Source organism: Dendropsophus ebraccatus, chromosome 15, assembly GCF_027789765.1.
Source record: "Dendropsophus ebraccatus isolate aDenEbr1 chromosome 15, aDenEbr1.pat, whole genome shotgun sequence".
In the NCBI taxonomy this organism is placed as follows: Eukaryota; Metazoa; Chordata; class Amphibia; order Anura; family Hylidae; genus Dendropsophus; species Dendropsophus ebraccatus.
The window spans coordinates 37,215,875-37,230,749 of NC_091468.1; the positions used below are offsets into that span (position 1 = coordinate 37,215,875).

The 14,875-nt window shown below is 44.0% G+C and overlaps 1 protein-coding gene across 1 annotated transcript in view; it reads left to right on the forward strand.

Annotated features, from left to right (window-relative positions):
- Positions 1–8,970, forward strand: part of MRPS5 (mitochondrial ribosomal protein S5) — a 61,328-nt gene extending 52,358 nt beyond the window's left edge. Inside the window, exons 9-11 of the mRNA XM_069954687.1 lie at positions 1,747–1,809; positions 7,943–8,079; positions 8,581–8,970. Coding sequence (XP_069810788.1) covers positions 1,747–1,809; positions 7,943–8,079; positions 8,581–8,805 — 425 coding nt within the window. The 3' untranslated portion in view covers positions 8,806–8,970. The remainder of the gene's footprint in view (positions 1–1,746; positions 1,810–7,942; positions 8,080–8,580) is intronic.
- The last annotated feature ends 5,905 nt before the right edge of the window (positions 8,971–14,875 follow it).

Consider the following 14,875-nt stretch of genomic DNA (forward strand, 5'->3'; position numbering starts at 1 on the left):
ACAGAATACATTTGCAACCTGGATCACTTTCCAAAAAAAGGCTCCTGCCGTGTTTTTTCAAAAACCTGAAAATAAGGTCTAGCTTCATTTATCAGTGTTTTTAGAGTAGGCTTCAAATATAAACCCTACTCCAAAAATAGTTACCGTCAGCTGACCAGATCCCTGACACTGGGTGGCTGAGCATCAGCCAATCAAGGCCAGACTAGTTATGCTCCGCCCCCACCTGCTCAGCTCAAGCTGCAGGACTTTCTCTCCAGTTTCCACTGTTAAGAGGATGCACAGTAGGGGACATTTAATATGGGGAGACGGAGGGCCAACTACAGAGGGGAGAGAGATATAAAGTATGGGGACTACCTGCAGAGAGGGAGGTGTACAGTATGGAAGAACAACTACAGAAGGGGAAGGAGGTATATAATATAGAGCCTTACTGCAGAGCGGGATTTATATATATATAGGGGGAGAATTATGGAGGGGGAGGGGTGAATACAGTATTGGGGGGGGGGGGCTACTGTAGAGGGGGGATGTACTGTATACAGTATGGGGAAAGAACTACAGAGGAGGAAGGAAGGTATACAGTATGGGGAGCCTTACTGCAGAGGGGATGTATATATATGGGGGGAGAACTACAGAGGGGGAGGGATGAATACAGTATTGGGGGGGCTTACTGTAGAGGGGGGATGTACTGTATACAGTATGGGGAAAGAATTACAGAGGGGGTGTGGGTATACAGTATGGAGACCTAACTACAGGCAAACTTACAGTATAGGAACCTAACAACAGTAGGAGCATACTGTGTTTCTCCAAAAGACTTACCCCCAAAAAATGAGCCCTAGCCCTTTTTCAGAGAGACAAAAAAACTATAAGACTCTGCCTTATTTGCAGGGAAACACGGCAGATAGTGCTGTTGCACACTTGTTATAGTGCCTCCAGTGTTCCCTCTCAAAACATCCACCTATTGTGTCCAGTGCCTGTGGTTACACACACATATCCAGTAGCTCCCACTGCCCAAATCTTTTTGGATAAAATAATTTTTGCTGTTGTGCAGGGTAATGGGTGCACTACAGACAGAACCACTCATGTTCATGGTGCCTGGTGTTGTAGGTCAGGCTCATATGAGTCAATACTAAACCAAGCATGAGGTCTATACAAGGGCTCTTGTCATCTTTATGCACGTTGCATTTGCATATTAGAAGTTAAAAGCTTCACATTAAAGTTTGCAGTAATTTTCCCAGCGTATATCACAGCCAGTTCCAGTAGACGTTGGACTTTTTTTTTATTGCTAAGTTCTAGATAATAGGACCCCTGCCCCTGCTTATTATCTGCTTATTATAATCTCCATGAAATACAGAAAAGCCTCAGTAAATATTAAGAGTGAACTGAGATTCCCAGCTGCTTTATGAGATGTCTTCATATTCACTATGCCTCATTTGTCTGCTTATTTTGGGCTCTCCCCATATAGAAGATTAATTGTGTCTAATGTGATGATGATTTCTGGTTCTTGCCCAGCGCTGATAAATAATGGTGTATGCCTTTTTATACATCACATAAAGCTTGTGGTGTTGGATTTGCAGAGGCTTTGGTCTGGGTAGATTGCACATGAAGTGATACGACTTACCATTTAGCCCCCTAAAGTAGTAGTCATAGAGCCGGAATTTAAAAAAAAAACAGCAGCGGCAGCCCCCCTTACTTTGTGAATATAATTATGTCACTTTTTTTAACACATATTAATTTCTTGTCTTCCTGTAGTATATCATGATATAACATCAACTTTTAAAAGAACTACAATTAAAATGAAGAAACAGAACCATGGTAAGTGCTACTTTGACTACCCAGAGAGATTTTGTATTGTGTGTATATATGTACTCTCAAAAGGTATGGAGAATATGGCAATAAAAGAAACATGTACTGAACAAAAGGAAAGAAGGAATCATTCTGACCACAGTGCTAAATGTCATGTACCATATATTATTTAGGCTATGTTCACGTAACGTATTGGACCGGCCGGCCGGTCTGTGGCCAGATTATGGCGGCGTCCGGCCGCAGAGCTCTGATGCGGGCGCATCAGCGCGCGCCCGCATCAGAGCTTCCCATAGCACACGGTGAAGGGAGCGTCCGGAGTCGCTCGCTTCACCGTGTGGGACTGACAGGGCTTTTTTGCGGCCGGAATTCACTGAATTCCGTCCGCAGAAAACTGGACATGTCAGTTATTTGCGGCCCCGTATGGGATCCCGGCCGGAGCGTATACGATGTGTATATGCTCCGGCCGGGATCCCATATCAGATAAGGTTATGTTGCGCTCCGCAAAAAGTACGGCCGTTGTTGCCAATGGCAACAACGGCCGTACTTTTACATAGTGTGAACATAGCCTTATGGTGTATCAATTCTAGGATTATTATTTTAAAAAAATATTGGCCTCATGCATTGATGGTATAACCTTAACGCTGGGTTCACACTACGTTTTTTGTTTTTTCATTTTTTTTTTTGCAAAAAAATTATGGGAAAATTTATGCATTTGTGCATTTTCCCACTTCCATTATAAAAGAGAGGTTCAAAACGCATCCGTTTTTTAACGTACACGAAAACATAGCTGACCTCATTTTTGTGTATGTTAAAAAAAAAAAAAACAACGGATCCGTGGAGTGGGTGCAAATGAGTTCCACACTTGATTTTGGCAAAAAAAAATAAAAATCTTATTAAAACACAACAAATGATCTCGCCTTTGTATTATACAATCTATGTAGCTCACAAAAATTCAATCCGGGCAGGGGGTGGGGGGAAATTAGAAAAAAATAAATAGTTACCTGTTCAGCCGCCCGCGTCCTGCTCCTGGAGCCCGCTGGCTGTCTTGTGAGCTTCCTGCCGGCTACGTCACGACCCAGCTAACGGATGCCCCGCTCAGCCAGTCAGTGACTGGTTCAGGACACCACTGCAGTCACTTAGTGGGCTAAATCCCACCCATCTGTTACATCAAGCCTGGATCGTGACATACCTGGAACCCAGGAAAAGATGACAGCCGGCAGGGTCCGGGCACTTTCTGATGCGGTGCTGCATGGGCTCCAGTAGGCATATTGGCTTTTTTATATTCCCCCCCCACCCCCTGCCCATAATGAATGAATGGCATGAAAATATACTTTGTAAGTATCCCGTGCCCCATGCAAATTATACCTGTATGATATTGGCTGGAATTTTTTTTTTTATAAATTATCTGCCGATATACAGAACAACTTTGCCCATCTAGTCCCTTTTTTACTTCCTATACAAGGATTGTACAGAGGACTTGCAGAATCCCCCCCATAGCACAACTCCTCAAAACTATTAAAGGGGTTATCGAGCACTACAAAAATATGGCCACTTTTGCACCACTCTTGTGTCCAGTTTGGGTGTATGTTTTGGAATTGAGTTCATTGAAGTAAATGGAGCTTAATTGCAAACTGCACCTGAGCTGGAGACAAGAGTGGTGCAAAAGTGACCATGTTTTGGTAGTGCTGGATAACCCCTTTAAATCTTTATAAATTGATTTAAAGCAAATGTCCACCATTAGATTTTTAGGTCCTAAGATCTGTGTGGATTATGTTTTTAATCGTTATATACAGGGGAGATCTGATTTGATAACACACATGATCTTCCTGCAGCCAACACTAGAGGGCGCCGACTGCATTTGAATTTATAGCCAGTATGGTGTTCAGTGCGTAATGTAAATCTGGATGGAGTGAGCTGCCCCAGGTGGCAACAGGAATATAGAATTCCCGATTAGTACCAGGCATAACAATGATGTGCCCTAGTCTATCTGAGTAAATAAATGAAAAATAGTTACTCTACAAACTGCGTATGGTAGTCTTTATTCCTCCATTAGATGCATCTGGTGGTGTCCGGCCTAACGTAGTGCTCATAGTAGATTTTTTAATGAATGGCTGGGCTAGTAGCATTGGTCTGTGAAGCATTACATATGTAAAATCTTGTCGTCTTTAGGCTTCTGGATGCATTGCAAAAGTTAGAGCCTGTACAGGTATAGCAGAAAGATATCACAATGAATGAATAGCAGCGGTCTGTGAAACAATTCCGGGGGAAATCCTATTACCGCCAGCCATGCTTTACTGCACTAATGTACTTCTTTTTCTTTTCAACTATAATTGAAAAACCAAACTATAAGTACCAGCAGCCATTTTTTACGACCCGAAGAATATATTGATTTTCCTGCTGCTGCGGCAGGAGGAGGGAGGGGGGGGACACTCTGCAGACACGCTTTCATCTGAATGATCTGTAAGGGGCCATTCATCACAGTTTAATTTACTAGATAGACAAAATATTTAATTTTACTCGCTGGCCTCCCAGTTTCCTTTCTCTGTAAATCGTTCCAGTAGGTTTTTGGTGCACTTCTGGGAACGCTGCGTTCTTCCAAATTAAACTATAATTTAATGCCACCCCGACTCCTGCAGACATAAAATCACTAGGATTATTTGGGCTGCCAGGATGAAGGAGCAAGGGGCATGTACTCTGATGTCACTGTAATAGGGTAGACTGGTCAGCGCTAAGCCAGAGAGTGATAAGTGCCGGACAAGGAATGTCTCGGATATAATGTCTCGGATATATGTCGCCGGCGTTTCTTCCTTGTAATAACATTGGAGAAGTAAACAGTGGAAACATAAATCCCATATCACGGAAGGGGAATGAGGAAAATGTCATCTTGGTAGGAAAATGGATATAGAATTACAGTGGTGCCTTGGATTATGAGCATAATTCAGCAGCAGTTTGTGGATACAGGATGGAACTGCAGATCCCTAAAATGCAGTAGCATAGTACAACAGGCTAGAATAGAGAAGCAGGGCTGCTGTCAGAGGTCTGTGTGGTCACATGACAGCAATGGGGAAGGGGTGTGTTCAGCATGGACCAATCAGGAAGTGAGAATCACAGAGCTGTGCAGGACGACAGTGACAGAAACTTTTCTATACAGCTGTGTAATGGCTGAGTGTGAGTGCAGACACATTATAGCAGCAGTGTGTATAGCTGACTGTGAGTGCAGGCACATTATGTCAGGAATGGAGAGGATCGGAGACTGCAGGGACCATGAAGGAATGAGCAGGACATATGTGGGCACAGTATAGCAGCACTCTCTTTCCGGGGAGAGAGGGGTTACAGCTATGGAGAGATTACCCCCACAGTCCTGTTTCCTGATGCAAGCCCCAGCCTGAAGTGGATCTGCTATGATTTGGAAGGTGAGGGACACTTCCTGGATCAGAGTACAGTGCTGTAGACCCCGCTATGCAGACCATACACCCCCCCCACACACACACATATACACACACACACTCACTCTCCCACCCAGGACAGGAAGCTCTAAAACCAAAGCAATGCTCTAAAACCAAGTTACAATTTTGAAAAACTGTGAGCTCTTCTCGCAAAGCGCGCTCAATCCAAGTTACTCTTAAACCAAGGTACCACTGTATTCAGAAATGCTAATCTTTTTGACTGTTAAAATAGAATATTAGCAATTTACTGATGATTCCACCTAAAATCTAAGAATTAGCAGAAAGTTTCGGTAATAGCCAAGTTTAGTAATTGTGTTTCAAGATATTTTGTTATTCAGCTGTGTGTGTTCTGCTCGGTGCCGCGGCTGCATCATAGGCTCCCGGCTTCCGTCGGTCCCACTCCCACGGCCCCACCGCAGTCACTAATTGTCTGAGCGGGATCGACGGGAAAATTGCGCTGCGGGTATGTAACTCCATTAAAAATCACAGTAGCAGGATTCGCAGCAGATTTCACTGCAAACTCGCTGCGTGAAATCCGCTGCAAATCTATTACGTGTGAAGCTACCCTAAAGGAGTACTTCCGTGAAAAAAAAAATATTTTAAATCAACTGGTGTCAGAAAGTTTTATAGAGTTGTAATTTACTTCACAAGCATTGAAGTACTTATCGGCTGCTGTATGTCCTGCAGGAAGTGATGTATTCTTTCCAGTCTGACACAGTGCTCTTTGCTGCCACCTCTGTCCATCTCACGAACCATCCAGAGCAGTAGCAAATCCCCATAGCAAACCACTCCTGCTCTGGACAGTTCGTGTCTCAGACAGGGGTGGTAGCAGAGAGCACTGTGTCAGACTGGAAAGATTATATCACTTCCTGCAGGACATACAGCAGCTGATAAATACTGGAAGACTTTAGAATTTTAAATAGAAGTAAATTTCAAATCTGCATAAGTTTCTGTATTTGAAAGAAAATTTAACTGGAGTACCCCTCTTAAAGGGAATCTATCAGCTGTAATTTGCATTTCAAACCACTGACACTGTTATATAGGTGTTAGGTCAAGTAGACACATGGTGGAGGGGAGAGGAAGCACAGCTGGATATATAAAAGTACCATGTGTCTCCCATCACCTTACAGCTATCTAACAGTTTAAAATGTGAATTGCAACTGGCAGATTCCCTTTTAAAGCATTTGTGTTATATAAGAATAATCAATGGCATCCACCCAGACCCCAGCTGATCAAATCTTTTCACATGTTTCTCTGACATAGCAAAAGTTTTGAAAATGACAGTAATATCTTAAATAACTACCCCAACTAGCCTAAAGTCATAAAAAAAAGACTAGAGGGGGGCTCAACCCATATATATATAATGGGTGCCACCCTGTACCATAATATACAGAAGCACTCAAACTACAAGAAAAAGTGTGTTATTATTCTAATGGGTGCACCCCACAAAACACAATCAACAAAGAAAAATAACAATTTTATTAAATCACATCTATTACAACAGCTCAAAAAAGAATTAAAAACACTTTAAAAACCCCATAAAGGGGATACAAATCTCATGGGTAGATCTAAATGTAATGAGAGCATTACCCGACAGGCACTGTATCAGGAAGTAAATAGCTTTCCCTGTGTCAGCATGGTCCCATACACAATAACCCTAACAAGAAGTACAAATATACACTGTAAATAAAGAGACCCTGGTTAACACAAGTGTACAGTGTCACAAAATCTAATAATAAAGGAGACTCAAATAAAATCTTCCCAGTATATCAAAGTAATACCAAATACAAGAATGTGAAACGTATTGATGCTTAGCCTAAGAAAAAAATAAGTTGAACATTCTATTAAAGTAAACAAATAAAGGTCAGAAGCCCAAGTGAGCAGACAGGTACCATATTTTCCGGCGTAGAAGACGACCCCCAACTTTTCCAGTTAAAATATAGAATATATAGAATAGAATATGGAATATACTCACTGTTTAGGACTATCCCGTCTTCCAACACACACCAAAAAAAATGTAATAAAAAACATCAGACAGCAGCGAGAGCTGAGAGGCAGAGAAGGAGGTACAGTAATACTGATAGGTCCATGGCCCCCATGTCTCACTGCACGTACCGATTACTGCTTCAATGTAGGGACACGGAGGTCATTGGTAAGTATTCCGGGGGGTTGCTGCAGGGAGACCAGGGGAAGAGTTGGGGGGAGGGCCGGGGTTGAAAGCCAGGGAGAGAAAAATAAGATATCCCCCAAAAATAAAACACAGTGCCTCTTTGGGGGCAAAAAATAATATAAGGTACTGTCTTATTTCCGGGTAAACACGGTATGAATAGGATATATCATAACAGTCAGGACTGCAGCCAATCCATAAAATGATGAGACTGATATACAATAGTAAAGTCTTTTAGTGAAGATTTATTCTCAGGATCATTGTGAGTTCCAGTAGCTGGAACCCCATCCTCCCATTATTGGTTGTGTACTATCTGCAAGACTGTCAATTGACCATGAACCATGAATAATAACATTATATATCACACTGTCTATAGTGTTATAGATCTGATTTATTTCCCTGCTGTCAGCATTCCCTTAACATCTCTTCCTGCCATGATCAGACAGATGTGAAAAATGTGCGGAGGAAGGATTGGTATTTAACCACTTATTAAAGGGACCTAATATTTATCATTGATTTTATTGTATAGGTTATGGCCTCTATTGTCACCGAGCAGTCATCACCATCTGCAAGCTAATTGGTATCAAAGACATGTATGCCAAAGTGAAAGGTTCGGTCAATATGCTTAACCTCACAAGGGCGCTCTTCTTGGGTCTGGCCCAGCAGGTATGTCACCATTGATTTTACTGGAAGAAGATTATTTATTTATTTTAACTTTGCATTCATCATAGTATCTACAACCATTGATCAACAAATTCACCATTACAAAGTATACAATCAATATTGTTCACATGCAATGAAAAATAGAACTTCAGTTCAGTGAAAGTGTATACCCGACTAGTAAAACATTGGGTGCCTCTGTGATGCCCGGTTTTTGTATTTTTTTTCTTTTCTCCTTCATACTAAAGTGCTGAGTATTGAATATCATGACCAGCGTCTGGCCACTCGCTAGGTTAGGTTGACTATACTGACTTCTAATGTTAGAACATCCTTTTATATGTCATGTGACAACACCATGACTACCTCCTGTGATTTCTGTCTTTATAGAGTCACAATGGCTGGGTAGTTAAATGGAGATCAGTAGTGTTTATTGTCTCTTGAAGTAGCGTTTCAAATCATTGTCCTGTAAGATCAATGTGGTGTGCTAAATTTTTCTTTTTTAAATAGGAGACCCATCAAGACCTGGCCAACAAGAAAGGCCTACATGTGGTAGAGTTTAGAGAAGAATGTGGCCCTTTACCCCATATTGTGGCTACGCCTCAAAGAGCGCTTTCTACAATCCCAGAACCAGAAGGAGAGATCCCCAATGTAAAACTAGACTGGGATGAAGTAAAAGTAACCCAAGGGTTAAAACGTTCTATCTGGGCCAATGTGAAGAGGACAATCTGGTGAAAGTCAAAAGCAGAATGGTCCTTCTACAATGCACATTGCAGACTGTGCTTCCTATCAATTGTTTTTTTTTACAGCCCATAAAAGTGTTCAGAGACTTTGAACTGCCCTTATTGGTGTTTAACTTAAAGGACAAGTGCCATGAAAAACTTTTTCCCAGAAATTGAAGCACATTACTAAGTTATATAACTGTGTAATATGCTTCAATCACCTATCTGCCTCCCTTCCCTGTCTTTTCCCCCCTCCACCCCCCACCAGGAAGTGTCCTGACTCACACAGACCTGATTACTGTCGTCACCGTCACCAGGCAGCTCCTTCTTGTGAGGATGAGTCATCAGCAGGAGGGCTGCTCTAGGTCCTGTCACACCAGCCTCCCCTCCCCCTCCTTGTCAGGTGACTCTGCTTGCTCAGCTTATCTTCTCTAGTGACATGACTCCTTCACTGAGTCCATGGCAGCAGGAGAGAGAGTATGAGGGGAGGGGGGAGCTGCCTAAGTGCCGGAGTCAGTCAGAGGGAAGATAAGCATGTGAGATGTGACAAGTGATGGCTTGCAGTTGTTCAGCCAATGGGAGCTGAGCAAGCCTGTCACCTGACAAGGCAGGGGAGGGGGAGGCTAGTGTAACAGGAGAAGGAGCTGAGAGAAGAGCTTGGTGACGGTGACGACAGTAATCAGGTCTGTGTAAGTCAGGACACTTCCTGGTGGAGGGGGGAAAAGACAGGGAAGGGAGGCAGATAGGTGATTGAAGCATATTACAGAGTTATATAACTTTGTAATGTTCTTCAATTACTGGGAAAAAGTTTTTCATGGCACTTGTCCTTTAAAGTTAATCTTTGCCTTATTTGAGAATTTCATTTTTTTTAGCTTCTGAAAACAGAGCTTAAAATCTCCTGCATAGAAATGAAATGTTATCATATAAATCTATCATCCACCACCAGAGGGAGCTAAGGAGCTTATTGGTTTAATATTTAGTTCAATGTATGCAGTCAGCACCTGAGCTCCCTCTAGTGACAGCTGTAGGTAGCCAGTATTTCAGGCTAAGGCTGTGAAAAGGATTTGAAAACTAACCGTAGAACCATATAAAAATACAGTGTAAATAAAGATATTAGCACAGAGCATTCACCTCATGTTTTATATTATGCCATTTTTGGAGATGCGTATAAAAAAAGCCAGTAATTTCTAACACAAAGTATATGTAATGTACGGTATATTCAGAAATGTAGCCCACCATGCACATCTCCATCTGTGCAGGGAATATCAATAAATACATTTTTCATACATTCGTAGTATTCCTCTTATATTAAAAGTGCTGGGAGCTAACTTATTGCTGTCTGAATGTCACATTAATCCAATGCAAATGTGTGCCGAAAAGTATTAGAAAGATGGTTTTGCAATTTTTAATATAAGAGAAGAGAACTAGTCACTTTTCTGGTAGCAGTAAAAATTTATAACTCTATTAAAGTTTTCCTTACAGTTTATGATATAGAGCATTTCCCTGTAATTTACCCGACTCACCACAATAGCCTTTGAATTGGGCGGCATACACAGCTGGACCGGAGCCCTCGGGGTCTGCCAGTGGCAGTCGCAGGGTAATTTTTTCAAAGGCAGCAGGCCGAGGCACGGGAGCACACTCACCAGTAGTGCGTTCCAGCGTGTGTTCCACAGTACGGCCTACGTCCGGCGCACGGGACTTCCGGTTGTACACTGCGCGGTGACGTGGCGCTGGGAAGTCCGCCAATGACGCCAGATAAAGCAGGAACCAGCGTGGATGTGCGCAGTGGTGAGATCGGCCCGGCATACTCACAGCTACAACAAGCCATGAGTTCCTGCAGTGAGGCGAGGAAGGATTCATCTGGTACTCCTGCCTCTTCCCGGGTACTGAATCTCTTCTCCCCTGGTTGGCGGCTGTAAGATGCTGAGCTACTGGCCTTAAGCCGAATAGTTTATTTGTTTTTATTTTCTTTTGTTTGTATGTATTAGGAGTCTTCTAGGAAGTCTAAATCCTCACGACATAAAGAATGCAGAGTTTGCAAGGGAAAACTTAGTTCCAGTTATGACAAACCAACCTGTGAACAATGCATTAGTAAAATAGTTGCTGCAGAGACACCATCCATAGAATCTATTCTGTCTTCTGTGAAAAGTATGATTTAGAGATGAGATACAGAGTTCTTTAAAAAATATACCTACTGCAGCTTCAGCCAGTACTCCGGGGCCATCCCACAAGGTTACTACCGTATCCATGTCTGACCATGAGGAAGAGGGGGCGGATAAAGATGACGGTGCAGAATTTGCAGGTTCACAGGATTCAGACAGAGATACAGGGGTAAAAGCCTTATTTTCTTTAGAGGATGTATGTACCCTAGTTGAGGAGGTCCGCTCCACCATGAAGATTGAAGACCCTAAGGAGCCTAAGTCTATACAAAACATAATGTTCGGAGGCCTGGAAGAAAAGAAAAGAAAGGTTTTTCCTGTATATAAAAATGTGTCAGCCCGTATCCAGAAGGAATGGAATAGGCTGGGAAAAAAGGGGTTTGTACCCAGGGCGGTTAAAAGAAAATACCTCTTCAACGAAACTGAAAACCCATCCTGGGATAGAGCTCCTAAGATTGATGTCTCAATTTCTAAGATCTCTCGTAAAGACTCTCTTCCTTTTGATGATCTAGGTGTGCTTAAAGAAACCATGGATAAAAAGGCAGGAGGGTTTCTTGAGAAATCCTGGGAAGCGGCAACAGGAGGTTTCAAACCAAACATTGCAAGCACTTGCGTTGCAAGATCGATGATGGTTTGGCTTTAACAATTTAGAGGAAGATCTCCAGGCTGATGACTTTAAAAAAAAAGGTGACTGCTGCCTTGCCTCTTCTAAAGAAATCTGCCTTCTTTTTAGCTGATGCATCTACCGAAGCACTCAGGTTTTCTGCTCGTTCAGAAGCCCAATCCAACTCGGCTCGTAGAGCCTTGTGGCTTAAGAACTGGTCAGGTGATGCAGCTGCAAAAGCGAAGTTATGTACCATACCCTGTGAGGGAGAATTCCTATTTGGTTATGTACTAGACGATCTACTGGCCAAGGCTGCAGATAGAAAGAAAGGTTTTCCGGCTGCATTCCATGGGAAACAATTCCAGTCGTTTCGTGGACAAGGAAAGGAAAAGTTTCATAGAAAAGGCAACGACAGATCTACTAGAGGTAAAGGCTACAACAAGGCAAAGGGATACATGTTCTCCCAGAAGTCAGACTCAGGCAAAAAATCCTCATCACAATGACACCAGGTTACGAGTGGGGGGCAGGTTATGACATTTCACACAAGAATGGGAGAAGATCTGCGGCAGCAAGTGAGTGCTTCAGTCTATTCAAGATGGCGTTCACTTAGATTTTGTCTCCCGGCCTCCCACTCTGTTTCTGGTAACGAAGGGGCACCAAGGATCAAGAGGACTGGAGTCCTTGAAACTGGAAGTCCTGTCTTTTCTGGAGAAGAAAGTACTGGTACCAGTACCAGAGATTGAAAGAGGTCAGGGGTTCTATTCCACATTATTCCTAGTCAAGAAACCAGATGAAAGCTACAGAGTCATAAATCTCAAGCCTCTAAATCAGTATCTACGCTTTTAAAGGTTCAAGATGGAAATGATAAAAAGTAATGTACACTTGCTCTTTCAAGATTGTTTCATGGCGTCTGTAGACGTCAAAGACGCTTGCCTACATGTCCCAATCCACAAGGATTTTCAGCAATATCTGAGGATGGCAATCTGGATCGACAACTCTCTGGTCCATCTACAGTTCCAAGCTCTGCCCTTCGACATCTCCAGCGCCCCACGGATCTTTACCAAGATAGTGGCAGAAATGGCAGCTCATATAAGGGAGGAAGAAGGAATTTTCATTCCATATTTGGATGATTTTTAGTAGCAGAAACAGAAGAAAAACTTCAGATAATGTTGAAGAGAACCCTGTCCTAAAGAATTTGGGCTGGATAATAAACCACAAAAAATCCTCTAACTCCAGAAAAGAAAAAGTTTGTTCCTGGGAATCTCTCTGAACTCGGTGACTCAAAAGTCGTTCCTACCCTTGGAGAAGATAGAGAAGCTGGAAGGCTTAACACACTGTCTTCTTAAGAATCCAGTAACAACCATAAGGAGGGGTATGTCACTTCTGGGTCTATTCACAGCAGCCATCCCAGCTGTTCCGTGGGCCCAGATTCGTTCTAGGCCTTTACAGTCTCCGCTTCTGGATGCCTGGGATGGGTCTCCTACAGGTCTTGACAAAAAGATTACCTTATCCTAGGTCACACTAGAGAGTTTTGCCTGGTGGTTATCTAGGCCAAATCTCTCGAAGTGCCTTAGCTGGACTATTTCCTCTCCTGAGGCGATAACCACAGATGCCAGCCCATCGGGCTGGGGTGCCTCAGTTTTTCAGATAAAACACCTTTGGGGGAGGCCGGTCATAGATCTGTTCGCAACCAGGGCAAACAGACAGGTGAGACAGTTTCTTTCCTTTCTTTCTTTTCTTTCCCCAGCGGACCGGCCCCTAGGCGTAGATGCCCTAAGTCAGACTTGGTCATGGAGTCTAATGTACGCCTTTCCTCCCCTGGCCTTAATCCCTCGGGTACTAAAGAAGATTAGTCAGGACAGGGCTCGAGTAATTCTCATAGCCCCGTTTGGCCGCGCAAAACCTGGTTCTCAGGTCTCCGATCAATGTCCGTAGCAGACCCCTGGGTCCTACCAGAACAACCGGATTTACTTTCTCAGGGTCCGTTCTTTCATCAAGAAGCGAAGCAGCTGCACCTGACTGCCTGGCTTTTGAAAGGTTAACCCTTAAAAGTCATGGCCTGTCTGACGCGGCCATATCAATGTTACAGAAAAGCAGAAAGCCTGTCCTCAAAAATTTATTTCAGGATTATGGAGGACCTTTTTTTCCTTTTTAGGAGCAGAGAAGGTAGATCTTCATAGGCCTAATATTGCGCAGATATTAGACTTCCTCCAGAAGGGCTTAGAGAAAGGCCTTTAAGTGACACTGTCACCCCCTTTTTGCATTCTTATATCTCAACACAGGTGTAAATACGTCATGGTGCTTGTTCAAGTAAAATGTGATCTTTTATGAACTGTAGATTGTGTTAAGTGGACGGGGCCTCGCAGCATTAGCGCCAACGGCACCGTTGGCTCTCTCCAAGGCTGCCTCCCTCAGTACCTTCCTTGGACTTGAGTATAGTTCTTAAAAGTTTGACGGATGCCCCCTTTGAACCCTTATCAAAAATATCTAATAACCCCTTGCCGCAAAATGACGCTTGGGGAACGTCATGTAAAGTAGGTAGTTAATGCAACATGACGTTCCCCAAACGTCATGTTGTTCCTGCCTCCCCCCGCTGTCGGTAAGTGAGATCGGGCAGCGGGAGGAGGCAGTATCACACCACATCCTCCCTCTGCCTCTGCCCGGAGGGGAGCCGCGCTCCCCCCGGGCATTTAACGCCATAAATGCCGCGGTCGATGCAACCGCAGCGTCTATGGGGGAGATGTCATGTTTGCTGCGGATCGGGCGGCGGGAGGAGGCTGCAGGACGTTGCCTCCTCCCGCCGCCACTGTCACTGTGTCCCCCGGCCCCCCTTCCCCTGCCGCCGGAGATCGCCGCTATCAATGTTATACTGGCAATCTCCGGTACCGGCGCCCCCCTAGTGCCCCGATCACTAACCCGCTGCCTCCCCGGGCGGCCATCAAATCCAAGATGGCCGCCCCCATCCCTGCGAACAAACGATGTTTGTTCGCAGGGATGGAAATGAAAAAATGGTCAAAGCCCCATGCTGTCCGCCACCGGAGGTAGCGGAGAGCATGGGGCAGTGATCGGGGACCCCCCTGTGTGGTCCCGGAGCAGGCGATCGGCGGTATATACTATATACCGCTGATTGCCTGTTCCCAGTGCTGCCGGCACTTTTTATCCCCTTTCACCATAAATCATTGGTGACGGGATAAAAAGTGTTACAGTGTCGCCCCCCACCCCCCCCCCCCCCCCAGTCACCCGCCCTTCCCCATATACTCACCGGATCCACGGAGCTCCTTCCTCCTCGACGTCCTGACTGCTTCTGATGTGCGCATGCG